At 39.8% G+C, this 23,007-nt stretch overlaps 2 protein-coding genes across 11 annotated transcripts; one reads left to right on the top strand and one right to left on the bottom strand.

Annotated features, from left to right (window-relative positions):
* Window positions 1-6: 6 nt before the first annotated feature.
* On the top strand, window positions 7-18,289 carry cntrl (centriolin). 10 transcript variants are annotated; one of them, XM_056746701.1, is made up of 44 exons: window positions 7-631; window positions 723-860; window positions 955-1,085; window positions 1,180-1,310; window positions 1,461-1,602; window positions 1,984-2,170; window positions 2,248-2,441; window positions 3,493-3,531; window positions 3,816-3,935; window positions 4,014-4,185; window positions 4,294-4,403; window positions 4,533-4,727; window positions 6,774-6,927; window positions 7,219-7,439; window positions 7,516-7,680; window positions 7,808-7,942; window positions 8,582-8,727; window positions 8,835-9,027; window positions 9,115-9,273; window positions 9,356-9,403; window positions 9,518-9,697; window positions 10,165-10,272; window positions 10,347-10,482; window positions 10,565-10,707; window positions 10,792-10,957; window positions 11,043-11,314; window positions 11,458-11,615; window positions 11,724-11,886; window positions 11,984-12,114; window positions 12,183-12,323; window positions 12,417-12,543; window positions 12,730-12,894; window positions 13,006-13,165; window positions 14,618-14,733; window positions 14,821-15,038; window positions 15,108-15,256; window positions 15,372-15,436; window positions 15,507-15,686; window positions 15,843-16,010; window positions 16,265-16,393; window positions 16,499-16,681; window positions 16,793-16,855; window positions 16,976-17,155; window positions 17,248-18,289. In XM_056746701.1, exons 2-43 carry the CDS (start codon window positions 752-754, stop codon window positions 17,117-17,119), a joined length of 6,216 nt encoding a protein of 2,071 aa, XP_056602679.1. In that variant the 5' UTR covers window positions 7-631; window positions 723-751; the 3' UTR covers window positions 17,120-17,155; window positions 17,248-18,289. The 10 variants fall into 10 exon arrangements, with proteins under 10 accessions (XP_056602679.1, XP_056602680.1, XP_056602682.1 ...); XM_056746702.1 differs by having other exon boundaries at window positions 7-860; window positions 9,118-9,273; XM_056746704.1 differs by having other exon boundaries at window positions 7-860; window positions 9,524-9,697.
* rab14 (RAB14, member RAS oncogene family) lies at window positions 18,006-22,540 on the bottom strand. Its single transcript, XM_056746713.1, has 8 exons — window positions 22,387-22,540; window positions 21,675-21,735; window positions 21,201-21,254; window positions 20,661-20,838; window positions 20,509-20,575; window positions 20,245-20,332; window positions 20,093-20,123; window positions 18,006-19,985 (listed from the first exon to the last, which is right to left on the bottom strand). Exons 2-8 carry the CDS (start codon window positions 21,724-21,726, stop codon window positions 19,808-19,810), a joined length of 648 nt encoding a protein of 215 aa, XP_056602691.1. The 5' UTR covers window positions 21,727-21,735; window positions 22,387-22,540; the 3' UTR covers window positions 18,006-19,807.
* Between the last annotated feature and the right edge of the window lie 467 nt (window positions 22,541-23,007).

The raw sequence follows: 23,007 nt of genomic DNA, 5'->3' as shown, positions 1-23,007 counted from the left end.
TTGTTCGGCTTTTAAACAAATGAAAAAAAATACCTTTGTGAACTACTATAATAATATTGTAATATTCAATACTGATTAGTCAATTTACGTTATTTATAGTTTGTTATCCTTGTTAAATCATCAAGTAGATGAATATCTTAAATATACTAGTTGTGTTATTATTTGGCTGCTTTTAAACGAAACATTTACAAATAAAATCAAGGTTAAAAACTGCATTGACGATTTGATTTCGGCACAAGACTCTTATTTTGAAGTTCCTGTGGCTGTGTCACGTGATCCAAACATCACCGCGAATCGTTTGATTTCGTACTTCAGAATTACAGTGAATGGTCACTTTAAACGTTTAGAAACCCAACGCATAATATCACACCTTTGACACGAGAAGAGATAACCGTTGGTTTATTTATTTTGACCGATTTTGACCGCAAAACCATACGGACATGTTATATCAGACGGTTGTTGGCTTAGCTTAGAGTCTTATCTGTCGCCATGGAAACTGGGCTAACAAAAGTTGACCAGTCGTCATAAACCAGTGACCATGCAGTTAGCTGCTTGGAAAGCTATGACTTGATATCAGTTAAATTATTCTTTTTGGTTTTATGCATCGTATCCCAACGTAGAATAACACACGGTACTTTTAAATGTTTTAATAAATACTTGAGACTCAGGGTGAACGTTGAATGTGCGCGTCTTCTCAAATGACGATATGTCTGAATGTCAAGATTGAAGATCCAAATTACGTGAGAACAAAATGAAAAAAGGAGGTCAGACGCGCAAAGGATCACCGAAGAGCGTCCAGGGCAAAGCTGCGTCTCCCAACGCCATCTCATGGCCGGAGACTGAGGATGGAGATCTTAAGGGTAATCCCAGTGATGATGATACTAAGTGTCTTATTATTCAACATATCATAAAGTCGCCCACCACACATGCATTTACTCAAATATTTCCTAACAGACAAAAGAAAACACAAGGGAACAAGATACATCACTGAAGATCTGATCAAGAAATTGACCAAATGTGAGAATTTAGCACTTGTGCGGACTCTTGATCTGTCCACATTGTTGAGTAATGACAAACAGTTTAGGGTAAGATTTGCACAGTGTCTGTTAAATCTAATGCAAACACTTTATAGTGTAATCCATTATTGGTACTGATCCCTGTGCTTTTACGTTTTTATAGTATATTGAAAACTTGGACAAGTGTGAGCATCTGCAGGTTCTCATCCTCAGTAACAACAAAATCGAGAAAATCGAGAAACTTGAGAAACTAAGCAAATTGCGGGAACTCAACCTTTCCAATAATGCAATACAGTAAGATATGACGCTTGTTTTAACTGCGGCGGTACTGTGGTATCAGTTTACTCTAAAGTTGTTCAATGAATACTATAATACCTATAAAGTACAAGCTATTTTTATTAGTGTTGTAAATGAAAATGTAATGATCATTTTATATAACCACAGAAAAATTGAAGGTCTGGAGCACATGTCAAGTCTTCAGATTCTGAATTTCGCCTTCAACAACATTGAACATCTACCGATATGGTTGGCAAAGAAGCTCAGATCCCTTCAGACCATAAATCTACAGAGAAACAAGATATTCTCGGTGGGTCGTGTTTCTCTGTGCTTTTCACGAATCTAGTACATGCCTATATTGTTTTATTGATATATATTTTCATCGCTCGTTTTTCAGGAAATAGAAAAAACACTGTACTTTTAAATGATTAAATACTGTGTTGTCAAAGTTGACAAGCACTTTCAAAAGCTTTTTATTGGTTTGATGTTTGCAAAACCCATTTAAAAACATAAAGAGTGACTAATAATAATGCTTTGTGGCAAAAGAATGACCAAAAATGGAGAAATTATATTTCAGAAGGACAGCAGCAATCTGCTTTATCCAGTGATAAAGTGATGATAGTGATGATAAAGTCGCCATCGTGTCACATCCTACACAGTGTGTATTGATATTAAGTTTTTTGTTATCTAGCTCAATGAAATGGCTAAACTGAAGCCACTGAAGAACCTGACGAGTCTCACTTTAGCAGAGAACCCTGTTGCCGGCCTCCCCCACTACCACCTCTTCATAATCTTCCATCTGAGGTCACTGGAGATACTGGACGGACAGCCAATCAGTCCACAGGAAAGAGAACAAGCACATAACCGCTTTCACATGGGTACAACAATGACTTTTACACATTTGTACATACACAGTTGTCTTATGTAGCTTTATAATCTGAGGCTGTCCTCACAGAGGAGGTTGAGCGTCTGGAGCAAGAGCTTGAGTTGCGATCTGAGGAGATGTCTAGGTTGCAGAGAGAGCAGACGGCAGCGCAGGCAGAACTGGAGCGGCAGGAAAGAGCCAATCAAAGCCTGAGGCAAGAGAATAAGGAGCAACAGCGGAGCCACGAGGAGCTCAGGAGAGAACTGGACACTAAATCTGAACTGGTGGGTGATTTAGTCTTCACTGACACCAACCACATTGTGAATGCGGCTAAAATGAGTTACAGAAAGAGCGTTCCTCGTGTCATTTGAACGTGCATGATGTTTCATCTTTCATGGAACATTAAAGGAGACCTTTTTGATAAATAACAGTCTGGTTAAATCACCTATTGTGTTTCAAAGAAGAAAGTCCAATTGTTTTTTTTTATTGTTTTTTTTATTTGACTAAATTTGACATTTTACTTTGAAGTTGGAAAGAAAGATATTTAAGAGCTGGTTGCAAACTTTGATCACTTAACAAGTAAGTTGTGAAATCATGATAAATAGTTCAGACCATTTAATTGTGAAGTAAATCTTATCCTTCTGATATCTTCATTTCTGTGTATTTTCCAAGTCTCTGAACTTGAAAACTTTGAGGGCACTTTCCTTTTCTCTCTATTTCTTGCTAGTTTCCTGTTCAGGTCTCTCTTCTTCCTCCACGCTTTTAACAGCTACTGTAAAGGTACCTTGTTGCCTAATTCCTCAAAAAACACAACGTCATGCACTTTTTTCACCCTGTGTTGAACTGAACTTGAGTTCTTTTCTGAAGCAGGTGTAGCATTAGACTTTCTGAAATTCATACAGCAGATCAAAATATTCTCATCTTGATATCTGGAAGGAGGTATAAATCATTTTTGTTTTGCTGACACCTGCTGGTGGAGATAAAGTGTCACACAATAGCAAAAATGTAACCCTGAAATATTTTCTAAAAACGAACTTTTAGTTTATATAACACAAAGGTGATATATTTCCTAAATTTCTACAGTCAAAACAACTATGTGAAGTCCACATGCATCAAACATGTGGACTTAAAGGGACAGTCCACCCAAAAATTGAATTCTGTCATTATTTACACCCGCTCGGGTTGTTTCAATAAATTTCTTTGTGAACCGTTCCTTTAAACGTCAAAACTATCTTCTCTCTGTTTAGCTCACTGAAATCTCATGCTCTATTTTCTTGTGTAAACTGTCTCCTTGTCTCTCTCCACCTCTGCTCTTCATTCTCACTTCAATCTCAGCCTTCACTTTCCGCTCCTCTACTGGATTCTCTTTGTCAGGTATCTGTTACCCATAAGCCACTGCTCAGTGTATGATGTGCACATGATGTTTTCTGTGATTTCAGGTGCACATTATGTTGTCCTGTGCTTGACTGTCATGTTGATGGTATGGCACTGCCATGATCTTTAGCATGTTTTGGTATTGCATGTTCTATAATTTATGTGTGTATATTGTTTCAACAGTTTTGTGTACAGTACAATTCACTTAAATCTCATTTTGTGCTGAGAAGTTTGTGACTTCATGGTAAAGCGTTGTGTCTAATGATCTGTTTCTAACTGAACAGCTAAAGCAGAAGTCGGTGGAGTTGACCCGGGCCTGTCAGAAACACTATGAGCTGGAGCAGGATCTTGCCTTTCATAAAATAGATGCCAAGTTTGAACCTCTTCCGTTTTCTCCAGACCCTGTAAGTTTTTTTAGTGTTATTTATTAGGGTTGCATAATTGAGTTGGGTGGACTATTCCTGGTTCTTCGTGTTGATCAGGAGGTGGAGATGGAGAACCTTTCTAGTGAGAGTCCTTACATAGGAAAGGCTCGACAGAAACGAAACGTCACATTCGCTTCAGACAACAAGAGAACACGAGATCTGAAGCAGGACCTGACGGAAACAGACAACTCAGCATCTCATGATATGTTCAGACATGCTCAGCTTAGAGGTACAAGGGTTAAAGGGCATTATGTCCTCATAATATTATAGACTATAAAGTTGAACATTTTTAATATCTCTATATTTGCACATTTCCAAACACATGCCCTGCTTTTAGCCGAGGAGTTACTGCAACAACTACATAAAGAAATTGAGGAGAAAGAACAGCAAATCCTCAAAGTCAGTGAGGAGCTCCAACAGCTGGAGGAGACACTTTCACAAAGAAGGGTGAGATTTGTCCTTTTAAACATATTCTTTTAACTGTATATCAATTGACAATCTGGAATGAATAAATTCATTTGTCTTTTATTAAATATAATCTGACTATAAGGTGTCATTTGGTTCTTTTGCAAACAGATCTGTGAAGCGGAGAAGGATCAGGTCAGACAGGAGCTTCAGAGGAGAATACAGAGACTGGGAGTACTGAGAGAAGAGATGAAGACGCTTGAGAAACAGCTGGACAGACAGAGCACAGAGAAGATTCAAGCGCAGGGTGAAATGGAGCAGATGCAGAGTATTTTGGGCAGCCTGGATCCCAATGACCCCAGATATGTCAGTGTCAATCATTTTTACACATTATCACGATATTTCAACGATGTTGCAATAAAGACATAGGGATTGTACAACTTTGCATTTACATACTTATGGTGTTTTCACGGTATGGGGTGTCACAACAAACCAATGTATCGACATTATTAAAAACCATGATTACCCATAATATATTAATAGTAGACATATGAGAATATTATAAAATATTGAGCACCAGTTTAACATTTTGATTTAAGAGCCACAATGGTTCAAAAACTACTTCTCTCTTCTTTCCTGAAGGCAAACGAAACGCGCTCTGAAGAGCAGCTTATTTACCTCTGAAGACATAGTTATGTATATTATATTGCATTTCTGTCAGTAGATCCTCCTAAATATTAGGTTGTGTGAATATAGTCAAAAAGGATGGAAGGATGTTACTTCCAGGGGAAAATAAAGACGTTTTACAACCGCTGCTACTTTTAACACTCAAACGTGAACAATCACACTTCAGTTCTGTACAGTACAGTATCATTCAAAGGGCACCACAAGCGTTTAATTATCAGTTTTTTTAGATGTGAGTTTATTTATTATACAGCTCCATAAAACATTGAAATCACACTAAAATTGGACTTTAATCAGCATTCTTACATGAGTTGCAGATTGAATTCTATTCTAGTGTTTGTTGAATCCAAAAGAAGTCCTGTTGAGTGACATAAAGTCAGCGAACGTGCCGAGCACACAAAAGCATGAAACTTATTTGAAAGTGATCCATAAATGAGGTGTATAACAAGTTTACATCTTTCTCATTTCAATAATTGAGTCTTAATCTATCATATGTTGTGCCTGCTCCCTAACAACAAAGTCAACTATTATAAGATGACGTTCCCTATGGAGTTCATCATTTCCATCCCTTGATGCTCAGGATTAGAGATCACTGACTGCAATGCGTATGAAATAAACACCCTGTCTCTTTAAGAAACAAGGGAGCACTTGTGTCCTCGGGGAAGCCTGTTGTTGAGGTGGGCGGAGCCAAAGAGGTTCCTCACTCCCTGCCGGCCCCAGGCTTCAGACACTGATTGGCTAAGAGGGAAAGTTTCCTGTGTTGATTCAAAGAGTGCAGAAGAGGAGGGGCGGGGAGGGATGTCCAAAGGAGGGGGCGACTTTACTGATAGTTGTGCACTGAAGACAAAAGCTTTAATGTTTAGAGTAGAGAGCAGCCTTTAAAGAGACTGCAAATGCTCCCTTACTGCACAAAGTTTCCCTGGTACACCTCCCGGGGCCGCAACAGAGCAAAACTGGACATGTAGAGACAGCAAAAGAGATAGCAGACGCTCCGCTATAGTAAGTACCCCACAGGGGCAAAGGAGGGGCTCGTGGTCGCCTGCTGTCAAACTGTTACAGTTTAAGGCTGTCAAAGTTGGCTGTAATGATTATTGCTAACTATGTAAACTTTATTCATTTTTAAAGTTTATTATCGCAGTATGGTGTGTTTCAGGACTTTAAGTGCTTTTCACTTTTTTGCTTTCAACAGGAAATTGCAAAGGAATTATGTCATCTTACATATTTTACAAGCTTGTGTTATTTTTGAAAGTAGTTTGCATAAATGCTCAGCATTCTTTAACCCACTTTCAACAGAACACTAGATAAGTGCCTTGAAGTGTACAAAAGAGTATTCGCTATGTGACTAATTAATTATGTGTAAATAATGTTTAGTGAAACCAAAAAAAGGGCTGGAAAGGAAGAGGAAGTGAAGGGGTGGAGAAAGTACACAATGACTGTTTTATTTACACTGTAAAAAATCTAAAACTGTAGCAATAGTTCGCCTAAAAATGCTAATTCCGTCACCATTTTTTCAATAACACAAAAGAAGATATTTTGAGAAATGTCCCTAGGGTTTTGGTTCCATAACATGGAAGTCAATGGGGTGCAATGTTGTCTGGTTACCAGCGTTCTTTGAAATGTCTTCTTTTGTGTTCTACAAAAGGAAGAATGTCATAAAGGTATGGAATGGGGTGAGAATGAGTAAATGATGAAAGAATTGTAATTTTGGGGTGAACCATCTCTCCTCAGACCCATGTGAAGGCTCGGCTGTCCAGTACGACGCAGCTGCTGGCCATCATGAGCCGAAAACATCAGGAGCTTGAGAGCAGGCTGGATGATATGATCACACGCATATACAAGGAAACCCAGGAAATCAAAGAACTTGAGCAACAACTTACTGATGGTGAGAAACTTTGTCAAACTTCATACTGATGGATGCATTATTCATAATCGCAGATTGGGGATTTCCAATTTATATATGGATGATGATGAATGTATTCAAATTGTGTCTTTATATTGCAGTAGTTGATGCCACAGTGGTATTGGATTAGTCATTTAAAACATCATTTTTAAATTAGGAATGACTTGCAATGATGAAAAATAGTAAATGCACCTTCAAAGTCAACGGTGAGCATGAGATCTTTTAGGAAGAACTTTCGAAACCTACTGATGTTGAACATCTTACATTCCTCAGGTCAGATCGCTGCAAATGAAGCTCTAAAGCGTGACCTGGAGGGCATCATCGCAGGTCTCCAGGAGTATCTGCAGGGGGTGAAAGACCAAGCACGAAGAGCCCAGTCTGAATGCAGACGTCTACTAAGGGACAATGACGGTCTGCAGCGCCTCCTACATGAGAAGGACCTGCAATGCTCGCAGCTGGAGATAGAAGCTAGGAGTGCAGAGAGCAACCAGGAGGTGGGAATCAGTTTCTGACATTAAATCATTTAGGAACATGAGGGGAAACTGAGCATTGTGGGTTGTTTGGTTGCAGGAGTTAATGCGTCAGCATGAGGAATTGGAGGATCTGAGGAAGGAGAATGAGGAGCTCCGGCAGGTTCAGGGGCAGGTCAGTGAATACGAGACGCAGCTGCAGGAGAGAGATGCACAAGCCACACAACTGAAGGAGGAGCTGGACAGACTGAGTCGACTTAGTCAAGTAGGAAATCATTTTTTTTACAAATGGCAGATGCTTTTGTCCAAAGTGACCTAGAGTGCACTCAAGCTATACATTTATTATCACTCAGAATTTATACAGAATATTTTTTGGTTTTCATCATTTCCAGAAGGAGCACTCTGCACTACAGGCAGAGCTTCAGAAGGAGCGGCAGGCTAAAGAGAACGCTTTAACTCAGATGCAGATGACTACCGACAGAGAGCTGGAGTATGCGGAGCTACTGCAACAGGTCAACACCCTTCAGGTGTGTTACTAGAGATTAAGATTTGATACCAGGATAGTGTGTTTTCTGCTCTATTTGTATTCCTTATTTTACATTTCCTTGCCATTCTGGATGACCAGAAGGGTAGGTTTCTGGCCCCTGGGAGCCTGCTTTACATAAACCACAGACCTTACATAATGAAGCGTTATGTTTTTATTTCCTTAGAATGAGCTATTTCTATCTACATACACTGCGGGTCCCCTTTACATGGAATTCATCTTTGTGTTTCTACAGTAGCCCTAAACGGACAAACTGATCTGCATAGTGCGTTTTGTAATTGCGTTATCTCCTTTGGCAAAAAAACAATAACGTGACGACCTCTTAGTTTTGTGTTAGTGCTTCGAAAGGGTGGGGTGTAGTGAGCCTTTGGTTGTAGTTTGCAACCTCACCACTAGATGCCACTAAATTTCAGAGTCTAGTCGTTGCTGCTTTATTCACATGGACAAATGATGCAACCTGCGTCAACAACATTTCCTAGAGTTCATTTGTGCAAGAAACTGAGCTTTCTTTACATCACTATAACCTTTATTACCTTCTGCTTGTTGATGTGCTGGATGAGAATTTTTCCGCCTCCAGTGAAAATCCCAAATCTAATTCACTGCCTGTACAATTTATTCAAAGGAGGAGAAAGACTTTCTGAAGGATAAGGTAGAGACTCTTCAGGATGATTTGGAGCAGGTCCGGTGTGTCCTGCTGTGTCCGGTGGATGTGTGTAAACATCTCAAGGAGTTAAAGCGAAGCATAGCTGCGGGACAGGCTGAACTGAGGTACAATGCATCAGCAGGTTAACAAAAAGTTTTTTGTCTAGCCTGCTACAGGTCCATCGAGAAATGAGATTGTTGAAATGAGATTGTTTTCCATCCAAACGCATTAGCTTTGAAGATCTTGGAGAAGCCGTGAACAAGAGTCTCATGGACCTGCAACAGGAGGTTCATCGTGTGGTATCAGCAGCCCAGAGAGATAGAGATGAAGCCCAACAGAGTCAGGACACACTCGCTGGAGAGATGAAGGCCCTCAAAGAGAGATTCCGGAGGTATCAGGAGAGATATCAGATGGAACGGAATCAGGTGAGAGACCTGTTGTTTTTAATCCTCAAATTCTTTAATAGCAGGCCTGAGTTGAATGTGATGCTGATCTCCCAAAGTTGTTTTCAGCAGGCGGCGGAGAGGCGGGTCGAGGAGGCGGAGCTCCAAAGATTGAAGGAGGACCTTGAAGACGGCCATGACCAGCATTACTTGATGCTGAAGCGTCTAGAAGATACAGAAATTGAAAGAGACCGTCTGCTGGCTGAACTGGAGGAGCAAGAGAAAGAGGTGCACATGATTCAAATGACATTCAAATGAATTTTAAACATTTATATTCACAGTCATTTCACATTTTTTATTATTTCTACAGTGCAGTGAATCAATATTTACTCACCGTTATGTTATTCCATCCCAAAATGTGAGTTTATTAATGAGTTTGATAGCTGTGGTGACATGCTGTTGTCCTTGTGGGTTGATAAAGGCTAAATAATGACAGAATTGTATATACCGGATTTGTTTTTTCTATTTCGAGATGAAGGTCGAGGAAAGTCAGACTCGGGGGCAGTTGGAGTCTTTAAGTCTTGAGTTGCAGAACCTCAAGAGATCATTCTCCACTGCTGACAGGATGGCTGCTCAACAACTCAACGACGCCAAAGACAAACTTCACTCTCTCCACAGCACTATAGAGCAAATACATCTGAAGAGAACAGCAGTAAGACATAAAATTGACAAAGTCTAATGCCCTGTTCAAATTACAAGCGACCATGTCACTGCAAGTCACCAGGGGTTGGCGGTTAGGTCGCTAGTGGGCGTTCCCACTACTGGTGATACTCCTGCAGGAGCTGAGAGAAGAAGAATCATGTCAGCTCCCATCCCAAATTCTTTTGGCTGTGGCTCCCAAAAGTCGCTCTTCATTTGCATAAAGTTAAACATTTCTTAACTTTGTCGCGTTGCTAGACACGCCCCATCCGTTGGCAGCGGTTTCTACTGCTCCTGTCGCCTGAAGTCGCCAGCTCTCCATTGAAATGAATTGGATCATGTTGCTTGTTATGTGAACGGGGTATTAGAAGATAAAGATGGGATGTGCGTGTGTCTCATTAGCTATGAAATGTCTTTATTTTTGATGCTCCTCATAGATAAGATGTCCTCATTAATACACTGAAACAAAATTGTGTTTAGAATGCAGAGGAGTTGAAGAACACCAAACTTCAAGCTGCTCAAGCCATTCAGGACTTGACCGATGCTGAAGCTGAGATCCAGGTTCTCCAAAATCTTCTGAGAGAAAGGGTAATGCATCTACTGTAAATTCTCAGACTGTCACATTCTCTGCAGCTATATATTCACGTTTATCTTGTTTGTAGCTTTATGAGACAGATAGGAACCACCACAGCGTCTCAGACTTTCAACAGCAAGAACTGGACAGATTAAACCAAACCCTGAAAAAACAACAAGCCCACACCAAACGCCTCAGAGATCAGCTAGCTCAAGCCAATGAAGGTTGGTTTGTATCGTTTTATACTGTATAGGCTTATACAGTACATCATAGCCATAAATACAAGATACATTGTGATCTGTTTAGCAAACAATGAAAATTTACAAGAGCTGCTGGAGGAGATTGGAGCTCTGAGGGAAACTCTACAGCAGCAGAATAACTTCCTGTCAAGTTTAGGAGATCCCAGCCCGCATGCTGGGTATTGGTACTATGTACCGTCAAATCAAAATGTAAGACATTGTATTTCTCATGTTAAATGTGTTCTTCAACTTCAATCGGTTTTATATAATAAGCCGCATGTTTTTCATCTTCAGGCTCCTAGTCTGGGATCTCAGGGCACACAGGACTCAGGGTTGGGCTCTGCGCACCCTCAATCTCCAGACAAAGGTCGACGGCCCAGAGCACACAGGGACCGAAGACCACCTGTTAATGGAGGATACTGGGTCCATTCTCCACATCCACACGCTCATGCCAGAAGAGGCAGGGTTTTCCTTGCATATTCTTTCTCTCGAGAAGATCATGTCACATAAACCTTCATCTTTATTTTCATGTTATGACTCCACAGATGCTCAGGTGTTCAGAGACAGCGGAAGAGAGAGTGATGTGGAAGGTCTGTCTCCTCTCGCCGGCACCGCTGGATTCACTCCGGTTCCTCCCGCTGGCTCAGTTATGTACGATCACCCTGTGCCTGGCCTTCCCATTGGCTCCAGCACTGTTCTGTATGGGCCGCCCCCTGATGGAGCCAGGCTGTTGTACGGTCCCCCTTCCGGTGGTCTTACCGTTCCTTTGGTGCCCAGTGGAACACTGCACTGTAATGTGCCGGGACATCAGGACTTGGTGAGTTGCTTTTTATCATTCAATTATATGATGACATAAATATTGTATTAGAAATGGTCACTGTGTTAATGCTAAATATGATAACTATATTAAATAGAAACGGGTAAAAATGTCAGTCAAGATGATTGTTTGAATCGGTGTAGGAGCGAGATCTGAAGAATGCAGAGCGCAGGTTGAAAGATGAACGTGCTGATAGAGTTCACGGTGAGAAAGAGCATTCGGCGCTTCAGGAGAAAACAGCAGATCTGCAGCGGGAAATAAAGCGTCTCCGCAGGGCCATCCAAACGCTACAGCACCACACGTCAGTGCAACTCCAGTCTCGCGTTATTCTATATCAGCTAGTAGAAACACACCATGAAAATACATTTATTCTCCCTGCAAATTGCCTTTCAATTGTTTGGTTCATTAGGAGCAGGGTGGAAAGCTCCGTATCTCACACGGAGGATGAGCAATGTGTGTCAGGAGAGGTGGCGTGTGTGGAGAAGACCCTTCTGAAGCGCAGAGCGGAGCTCAGAGAGGCTGACAGACTTCTGCTTGAGGCCGAGACCGAGCTCAAAGACACCAAAGACAAAGTCCGACATCATTCAGACTTCATTGTGTACATGACATGTAAACTTAAACTTTCTGTTAGAAGAATGCTAACGATCTCATGCATGTGTGCGTTTGTAGACTAAAGAAAGCATGCAGAGTTATAATGAGGCCAGGAGACGGGTGGAAGAGACAGAACGAGAGCTGGTAGAGATGGAAAAGAGAGCTCGAGACAGCGCCACACAGCTGGTCCACAGTAAACAACAGCTCAGGTAACACTCCAGTTGTTTTGTTCAGGCTAGTTGCAAAACTGTTATGTAACCTAAATGTTCCACTGCAGAAATCTTCAGGAGGTAGTTCTGGAGCTGCAGAAACAGAAACAGGAACAAGAACACACACTACAGGAGGTGCAGGACATAATCGCACGTCACGACGCAAATTTTCAAGAAGTCAACAGAAAGCTGGAAAGAGCGACTGACAGGTGGTCCGGCGATTTGTTTTCATTTAACAACTGATTGTGTGAAATGACAAACTCATTTTATTGAAATGTCGGTGTGTTTTGTTTGTCTTATAGACTGGAGACTGTTCAGAATGAGCTGAAAGAGACACAGAACCTTGAAGCAAAACTCCTACAGAGCTGCAGAGAGGCGGAAAACAACCTAACACAAAGGCAGACACAGCTGGACGAGATCAGCGACCAGGTACACACAGTTATACAAGTGCTTAACGCAAATACATACTTTAAGAACAAACTTTCAATCCTCTGCTGAAAAAGACTTTGTGTTAAAACTAAGCTTTAAAACAATAGTAAAACGAGTGCCTGAAGTTCATTTTCAAGATCATGTTAATGTGTCTGAGTGTCTCAAAAGCTGTTTTGTGGGTAACAGGTGGAGTCGCAGCAGAAAGAGCTGTCGTTGCTGGACAGGAAGCTGGAACAATGGAAACAGGAAGAGGAGGTGCTTAGAATTAGTGTTGATAAGCACAGGCAGGGTCTGTTAGAGGTGCTCAGACAGGGAGAGGAGGACGTCCACAGCTTACATCAGCGCATTCAGGTCTGTTTTGAATCACACTGAACAAAATATAAGTGAAGTGGGTCAATGCTTATTGAGAAAATATAAGAGAAGTGTGTCCATAGTTAATAAACGTCCAAACTGTATGGGTAGGAGCTACGTGTGGATGTACAGACTCTGGCCGTACAGAAGGGAGAGCTGGACTCTCAGCTGTCCGAGAGGAAGAGCAGACTGGCTCAGTATAAGACAGATCAGCAAGAAGAAGAGGAAACCCTGCATGAGCTGAGATCAGCTACCAACAAACACAAAGCAGGTGTGTTTTATAAAAATACAATCTTAAAGGATAGCTCTAATATTACAATCTGAATAAATGAGTTTAAATAAGCTTTAAAACAGCAAAGACCTGTGATCACCAGGGTGACAAAACGTATGAACAAAATTGGGACAGTGCTGATTTTACAAGCTAGATCCCAATAGAGTTACAGTCGGGTAATACAATTTCAATACCAACATGACTGCTCAAATTTATGTTTGACTTACTATAGTGTCCAAATAAGGGTCCAGTCTTTAATATTTAACTATTCTTTTAAAACATTGCTTAAAATTAGTGTAAATAAATAACTAAACTGTATATAAATAAATAATCTAACCCTAAATAAATAAACTCAAATTGAAATCAAGTATATATTAAACCTATAGACCGTTTCATCTGACGCGCCCGCCAGGACTGCACTTAACTTGCGGTTTGTTTATCTGTCTGGCTAGCGTCTGGTAATATTACTATTTATTTATGTAAATATGAATTATATTATTATTTTATTGTATAATAATTTATTCAATTAACAATGTGTTGAATGGGTCCTTTAGCTTTGTGGCATTTAAAGAAACTGTATGTGACATTGACATTTAGCTGTTGAGCATGTCTACATTTTAAATATTGGAGAGGCAAGTTTAACCAGGTTATGCGGTTTATTTTGCTTTTTTATAAATATTTTTTTTTTAATAAATAATCTACAAGCACAATATTGTTTGCGAATGTGTACCGGAAGTTAAGGGCAGTCAAGTGATGCATGCGCAGCAGAGTTATTTTAGTATTAATTTTAGTTTTATTTAGTATTATTAATATTTTAAATACGTTTATTTTTTGTTGTTGTTGTGTTAAAGTTAAAGTTTTAGCAATTTTGGTATATGCTTTTGTCATTTTATAATTTATTGGTTTATTTTTAATGTTGCTATATAAGATTAATTACTATTTATTTTAGTTTTTGTTTATTATTATAATTTTACTGCTTTAAACTTAGTTCAGTTTATTTTGTTAAGTTTTTCCAATAATTTTCAGGTCAATATATTATTTGATTTCAATGAACACGAATGTGTTCAAAGGTTTAATTTTAGTCATCTTAAATAACTTGATTTGCATTAACGTTTGTTCATGTTTAGGTTTTTGCTTTGAAATTGTCTATATAGCAATATTAAAAATAAATAAATAAAAATAATAATTATTAAGAAAATGACATTTTTTGCATCAAAATTGCAACAATAACTAAAATATAAAATATGAAAACAAAAGCTAATACATAATTTTTATAAAACAACAAACAAAAACATTTAAATAACTCCTATCCAAAGACCAAATGTGTCCAGATGTGTTGGATCACACCAAGCTGAATTTAAACTAACCATTATCGTTAAACTAGCACATAGAAAAATGTAATTATGTTGTTTACCTTACATATTCATGTTGGGGTATGTATAATGTTTGTAGAGCTGAAGCATGTGTTGGAAAGGGTCCATCTGGAGTCATCAGAATTAGAGGGTGTGAAGATCCAACACAACCAGAAGTTGGACCAGCTTGTGAAGAGCCAGGAAACTCTACTGCAGGTAAGTTCTGTAGAAGGTCTGTTCTCATTTTTTGATATGCAAAATTATGACATGCACATTATTACCATGTGAGTATATGTTGCTCAGGTGCGCGTGGAGCTCCAGCGTGTCCATGAGCAGTTGCAGGAGCAGAATGGAGAAGCTGAGAGACAGAGGACACTGCTGGAGAAAGAGATAGAGGAGCTTCACGCACTCCAACAAAAAAAACTAGAACTACAAGGGCAAACAGACACAGCAGTCCAAGAGCGTAGCAGCCTGCAGGAACAGTGCAAAAACCTGGAGGCCAGACGTATGCATGCTCAGAGGTAACTGAGCTTTAACAGATTGGATGGGCTTCATGTTTTTGTAGTGTCTGAAATGAATAATTTTGTCAGGTGTCTGGAGGTGGCAGAGAAGGCAGCAAGGACCGCAGAGACAGAGCTGCTCAGAAGACAGACAGAGCTTGACAGACGTCAACAGGACCAGAAACATGCACACGAGCTCCAGCAGGAGATCCACAGAGACGCCGCAGCCAAGCATGAAGGTCTGTGCTGTTCGACATCATTACATCACCATGACAACAGCTCGTATGGTGCGTGTTTATGAACACCGTTATAATATGTGCTTACTTACGCTCAACTGCTTGTTCAAACCCACAGAGGAGATGAACAGACTGAAGAAACAGCTTGTGGAATCTCAGATGCAGTTAGATGAGATCAGAGAGGTGAGTTTAATGCACATCTCTGCAGTTTTAGTGTTTATTGTGCTTCAACACAAAACATGTTGAACTTCAGGAGGTGAAGAGTGCAAAGAAACAGCGAGACGATCTTGTGAAGCAGCAGAACGATCAAAAATCTGAACTGCAGGAGAAGATCAAGAGAAGACAACTGAAATTGGACAAACTGGGACAGCAGCTGCAGGAGCTGAAAGCACGAGTGGACGAGAAACAGAAACAGCTTGAAAAGCGAGACAAGGTGACAGAAGGAGGAAAAATAACAGACGAGATCTCTTTAATATCTCAGTTATGTCTCCTACAGTTTTAGGCAATGTGGGACAATCACTATAATGCACAATTTCACATACATTCATCTTAATAAGAGTAATGAATGATATGTGTGTCCTGTTTACAGCTGATCAGAGTTCAGCAGCAGGAGAGCAGTGATCTGGAGCAGCTGCACAGACTGAAGCAGCAGACGCTGCAGTCGCAGCTGCAGGCAGTAGAGGGAGCTCTCGCCCTGAGGCTGGAGCAGGTGCAGCAGGTCACAGCTGCATCCTCAGAAATGCAGGTGGATAAACATGCAAGTACAGTGATAATAGGGTAATTTGTTGTAACATGGTAATGAATAATTACCTAGTAGGTTTAAGGAATACCATGGTACTACAATATCCCAAAATATTGAAATATCGTTCTGTGAACGATAAAAAATAATCTTAAATTTTGTCTTACAAAACGTAGTAAACAATTTTATTAGGAATTCTCTGCTTGGCTTACACTGTAAAGCTACTTTATAGCCTATACAATCTTTAAACCAGCAAACTCACTTCATTTCAGGATCGTCCACAGCTCCAAAGGGAACTGCTGATTGTGGAAAAAGGCGCTCAAGAAAACCATAAACAAGCCAGGACGCTGCAAGAACAGCACGGCACATTTTCCCAAGAGCCACCAGGCCTTAAAGACACGGTACACAGATAAACATATTATTATTTCAGCCGAACTTGTTTGGTTGATTATATAAGGACTTGTGTTATGAGGTGATGGGTAAGATTAGTAAATGTCGTCTCTCAGCTGCAGGAAGACAGCATTGGACTGGACTTTAGGGACACAGTGCCCTCCGTGAGGTCATGGGTGGACAGCGGGGAGGTGAGGGAGCTCGAGTCGCCCCCCAGCATCTCCTCAGATACAGACAGTCTGAAGGAGAACCATCTTTGTGTTACGCTCGCTGGGGGGAAACCAGGCTACAGCATTATGGTACTATTAGTATGATTTATTTGATTTTTAAACATCAATCTAAAATAAAAGATCTGTTATTAATAAATTAAGTCATTCACAGTGTTGATGATGTAATTGTGCTGCAAACAGGATGAGCAGTGGCGTGGCGATGCACTTAGGGAGAGACTCAGACAGAAGGAAGACCATTTAAAGGTACAGTAATAATGATTAATAATAATAAATATATATATTGAATATATTCTTAGAAATATATAACATATATTTGGGTGAACTACTCTATTTAATCGTACTTTGCCATCCAACAATATACAGGTCCAGCTTCGCAGGCGCATGTTCTCCCAGCAGGAAGCTCTGAGTCAACGCCGACTAGAGGCCGAAGGCAGCATTCAGGGTTTGCGCAGACATGTCGACAAATTGGACCAGCTCCTGTGCAACTCTACCAAAGACTCCTCATAGGCTCTTCTCGAGGACATCTTTAGCAAAAATGCAATTGTCAGTAAAAGGTTCCTCTGAAAATTGTGCATAAACTGTGTAATAACCTTACAACACATGTAAAGAAGGAAGTTCTAATTCATTTTCTTTAGTTCTGTCAGGTTATGAAACCAAGCGGTTAGAGAGACGAGCAGATCTGGTCGGATGAGCAGTTACTCTAAGCCAGACAAAGAGCAAGAACACGGAAGACAAAGAAATGATTGTGGCAGATTTACCATGGGGTGAATAGATTCTTGTGTTGGTCACAGCAGTCCAAGGCTTCTTTAAACCAAACCAAATCGGTTGCCATCAGCACTTTCCATATACAAATGAGGAAACTGAAACTTGAGGTTAAAACTAAGGGCAGTGGAGGTTTAACTCACTACCTCAGTTTAGGTTTTCTGTTGTGTTTAGAGATACAAAGGCATTCACAGATATAAAACCTGTTATTTGTAAAACTGAAACTGTGATTTTCCTTTTTATATTTACATCAAGCAATTGAGTTTTGCAAGCCAAGAAAACTGTTGTCGACTTCACGCGGCTGTGCAGACCACACGAGGAAAGACGTCATATTATCGTGAGAGCCCTCTGAAGTGTTCCGCTCTCGCGATACCTCGTCCTCATGCACGGTTTGGTCTGCGCAACGCCGCTCTTTGTATTATTGTGAGGTGATTGACACTTTTCCATAAGGCTTACAATTTAAATGTGAAAAGGTTCCTTACATATTTATATTGACTATCAAACATGAAATTGTATTCATGATATGCAACGTATTTATTACAGCGCTTTTCTTTGTGTACAGTTTGTACAATTGTGTCATTATTGCTGATATACAGTGCAATTTATTATATGTGTGGACAAAAACACTGTCTACAGTAATGTCTTTATTAACATAATTACAAACAAATCTCACTTACAGAAGACATACTTGAGTTCAAGAGCAGGTTAACGTTAACTTTTTGCAGTGTAAAGATGTCATTAAGACATGAAAAAGCAAGACAGTAGGAGCGAAATAAAAACTGAATTTTAGTTTACAAAACCACATCTAAAATCTACCATAATACACGAATAGAAAATTATATTTGGAGTGTCATTTTGCCTTTTAACCTGTTCAACATCTATGTGTATCTATGAATAAACAACTGCTGGTTGTATCATCAGTCCATTTGTGTTGTTTCTTAAAGGGACAGTTCACCCAAACATTGTCATGTAGTTTAAATCTGTATTTGACTTTCTTCTCTGGAACCCAAAAGATATTTTGAGAAATGTCTCAGTGGCTTTGCGATCATAAGTTTTAATCATTTGTGTTCTGCGGAGATAGGGGGTGAATTATCCCTTTAAGAACATTTCCCCACATTGATGTTTCTCATGCTGCAGTGGTATATTCTTATGCTAATATTGGAAAGTTAATAACTCCCATCAACTTTAGGAAAACCTTGATGCCTCTTAAAAGCAGTCGTATCATGCATCATGCTTAAGAAACCGTTAATAAACTCAGCTCAAAGCATAAAGTGATCAGTGTTTGGAAATAAATTTAATGGAATGCTTTTGAAAAGGCAAAATCACTATTGCAATTTATTACACGTCATTTACTGAATTCTTCTGTTAAAAGCTATAGAGGATTATAAATAAAAATGGCCAGCACAGAGTCAACAAAAGCAAATCATAAGGCATCGTAAATTATCAATGTAAAAAACAATGACTATATTGATATGACGAGGGTTTTTCGGGGCCCGAACGTTTGGTACCTGGTCCCTAAACAGGCACAGATTGCTCTGGTCCGTTTCTTAAGTGACGTTGAAATATTAAAAGAGAACGGACCAAAGATCTAAACCTTGCAGCATGACAGACTTAAGACCTCAGTAACAAAAACAAGCTCCATGCCCTCGGAAAACCAAATCGAAAAAGCAAAGTGCGAAAAACATTCTTCAGGACAACAGTAACTATTACCAAGTTAAAACAACTGCGTCTGACCACAGAAATAGATTTTTTTTTACAATGGACCTTCCATTGAAATTTCTTTCAAAACAATACTAATCTCGTATAGTACATGTATAATATTTCCTGAATAGGTACAAACAGGGATAAATATTTGGTGATTTGATGTGAAACTGCAAACCTCTAATTTAAAACAGAATACATTATTTCAGTTTTAGATTCTTTAAACAAAACAATGTTACATACAACGGTGATGCAAGTCCTCCTGATCACTTCTGACACCAATAACGTTTGCCAATATCTCCATTTCATTTACATTACGCTAGCATTCAGACAGCTTCTGTACACGAGATGTTTCGCTTATGGTTATGCACATCATGTCTGCAAAGGATAAACCCAGCATTTCTTCAGTTTATCAACAATCATCATCTCTCTTCAGGATTAGTGTTCGGCCGGGATCTGTCCTCCCTCGAGTGCTTGCTGGGCACACTGGGATGTGTGCGTATGACAAATAAGCAAAACGAGTAAGGGAAGACAGAAGAGATGGGAAGGAGGATGAAAGCAGGAGTATGGAGGGAATTAATTATGTTACACGTCCATCACGCAGAGCCATCTGGCCCCAAACGCCATGACCAATCATACAGGAATGGGAGGGGCTTTTAGATACAGAGGGAGGCAGAGGTGAGAGCTGGGGTAGGGTATAGAGAAAGAGAGAGAATGAAGTCTTCATGGTCATTAACAGCTGCAACCCTCTTTTTGGGGCTGTGCATCACTGCTGAGGCGACCGCCCTGAGGAGCGGTTGGCTTGTGCTGGACCCCCGACTCGGCCGCATTCAGATCCAGACTACCATCCTGAATATTCTGGTAGATCTTCTTCGCTGCTTCAAGGAACGCATCCTCCACATTCTCACCTCTGTTGGACATATGCAAAGATGCTAAAGAGAACTAAAATATCACGCTAGGCGTTGTACAGATAAAGCGATTATACTCCATCAGCAGGCAGCCTGAAAAGGCACTTACGTTTTTGCGCTCGCCTCCAGGAATAACAAACCTATTTAAATAGATCGAAGAGGCGAAAGTGATTTTTACAATTCAATCCTTCACACGTTTGCATCAGCCTAGCATTGAATTCAGAAGGCCATGAACTTCAGCGATATGCGAGCTAATCTTACCATTTTCTTCCGCGAACTGCTTGGCCTCTTCATACGTGACATCTCTCTGGGCTTCAAGGTCTGCCTTGTTACCAATCAGAATGATCACCTGAGGAAACGTTCAGATTGTCTTACAAAGGCTCAACATGTGGCCACCCTGCAATCTCAACATAAAATATGTATGAAGCTCTGACACCATACTGAACATAAAACCACAGCAGGAGAACATTAAAAGGGCAATTTTAAGGCCACTACCAATTTGAATGTGTAATGTAACAAACTTACAGTATTGGGATTGGTGAGATTCCTGGCATCAGTCAACCAGCTGCTGAGGTGGTTGTATGTGCTTCTCCTGCAAACAACAGGCATCACAACCGATAAGGCACCAGACAAACATGTAAACAGAGCTGAATAATGACAAGGTAACATCTGTCTACCTGGTGATGTCATACACCATGAGGGCCCCGGCGGCTCCTCTGTAGTAGCTGCGTGTGACCGCGCGGAATCTCTCCTGCCCCGCCGTGTCCCAAATCTGGAGCTTCACCTTCTGCCCGCTTACTTCAATTATCCGCGTGCCAAACTCAACGCCAATTGTATGAGGACAGTCAGCCATAACTGAATAGATGGGTAGATAAGTTAACTACAGTAGTTGACAAATAAATGTGTCCTTTGGTCTGAGAGCAAAATTTTTACTTTATTTTATAAATATTCATACTTAAAAAATTATATTATCAACAGTTTGTTTTCAAAAAATTGCTGTCACACCAGAGGACACATGTACGGTGAATGAAATAAGTGTGTATAAACAAGATTACTATCGTTGAATGCGTTCTTGTTTCAAGGAATATTAGGAAATGATGATGACAAAAACATTGCGAAAAAAAATATAAACAACACAACACATATGGCGTATAAGCCTGCAGCGCGGATGTCAATGGAACGTTGTTAGTGTAATTCACACCGCCCTTGGCACTTACATTTCTTTTCTGTAAACTGGTGGAGTAAACACGACTTTCCAACCCCCATGTCGCCTGTAAAAACACCAAACAATCTTATTTGGCACAACAATAGAGAAAAAAAGAAACCTAAAATGTATATAGGTAAAATATGAATCTGTTTAGTATACTACAGTATTTCAAACAGTTTATCAATTACAGTTGATCTACTTTGTAACACTATATAGCACACACTACAAAGCATAAAAGTAATTGCACCATACTGTAGTACACTACAATATATCATACTATAACATACTTACAACAGTATATGAAGAGTTTGGCTCCAAAATGAAATAACTAAGTGCATTCCAATTAATATCAATCAAACAGCAGTTGGTTTGTTTTGATTTTAGCCCTTATAACTAAAAAAATACAGCTAACTTACACAATAAAAACATGACTTTATACCAAACTCTTCATATGTATGTTTACACATGCGAATAAGATACTTACCAATAATGATATATTTGAAAATATAGGAATAGTTATAAGGTGCGGTCGTCATTTTGTTGATCTAAAAAGCAGAAACAATGTGCACATGTATGAAACTGACATACACTGTGAAACAAAAACGTCCTTTTAAATGGATTACGATGAGATGTTCAGCCAACACAGCAGCTCTCTCTCTCAGCTGACTACAAAGACACATTTCCTTTACAAGTCCACCCAGCTTTAGACCAAGAGATCGATAAAAAACTATCCATCCAGGATCATAATATATACAGATGGAGTTAAACACTTGTTATGTAAAACGAAAGGTACACAGGAACATGACACTTGAGTTTAAGCAGCCTAAACACACAAGACTGCAGCATAACAAGCTGCCAGCGCCATGACTATCTCATCAGCTAATCACACTGTCATGTCAAGGGTTGTGTAGCTTTAAACAACACCGTACTTAATATAAAACACTCCAAATTTATGTATTAACGACTCCAATACGTATTTTGATATGTTTGTGGAATTTCCCGGTGGTTAAAAGTGTAAATTCAGCACGAAAAGGCTAGTTAGCGTTAGCTGACCTCGCGCTGAACCAAACCCTCAGATGCTAAAGCTAACGGCTACTCCCAAAATAAAGCGTTGGAAACGTTGACGTTCAGTTATACGCAACACAGTTATTGAACAAAATGTGCCGAACGTTGTCTTATAATGTCTGAAGTTTTACCTAGTGTATAATTCAAGTGGTTTCGGAGGTTTGGGTTGGTTCTCGCGTTGAAGCCGTCCGGCCGCTTTCTTCCTCTGAGCGCTATGATACAAACAGTGAGAATAGCGACCTCTACTGGAGCAATAGCGTCATACGTTACACTAAACACCTCCACTGGAGCAACAGCATACTACATATACATTAAACACACCGACAACACATTAAACTTATCTGCGTAAACAAAACAGCCAACCAAAAACCGCTGTCATCCTTCATAATAAAGAAACACATCAGCGTGATATTATTAGCACACAAAGGATGGAACTGCACCAATAAAAATAAGCGTTTACCTTAAAAAATAGTTTGATTAATTACAAATATGTAGGCTACCCACTTTCGAGAAGCTATAGTAAAGTTATTTGAATACTGTAGAAAAACATTCTGTACTAGGATTTGTGTTCCTGTAATGCAAATATCTGCTCCACACGACACTGCTTATAAAATACGAGTTTACAATTTCGTTTTTCACCAGTAACACACATTAAACTGCACGATGTGTAGTGCATTCAATCAAATGTGTTATTATTTTTAGCTGAGTAATATTGCAGATTTGTGTTTTTTATTGTGTAGCAAAAATAGGAA

Source organism: Triplophysa dalaica, chromosome 4 (genome assembly GCF_015846415.1).
Source record: "Triplophysa dalaica isolate WHDGS20190420 chromosome 4, ASM1584641v1, whole genome shotgun sequence".
Lineage (NCBI taxonomy): Eukaryota > Metazoa > Chordata > Actinopteri > Cypriniformes > Nemacheilidae > Triplophysa > Triplophysa dalaica.
Note: the sequence above shows the minus strand (reverse complement) of the source record. Positions and strands in the feature narration are given on the sequence as shown.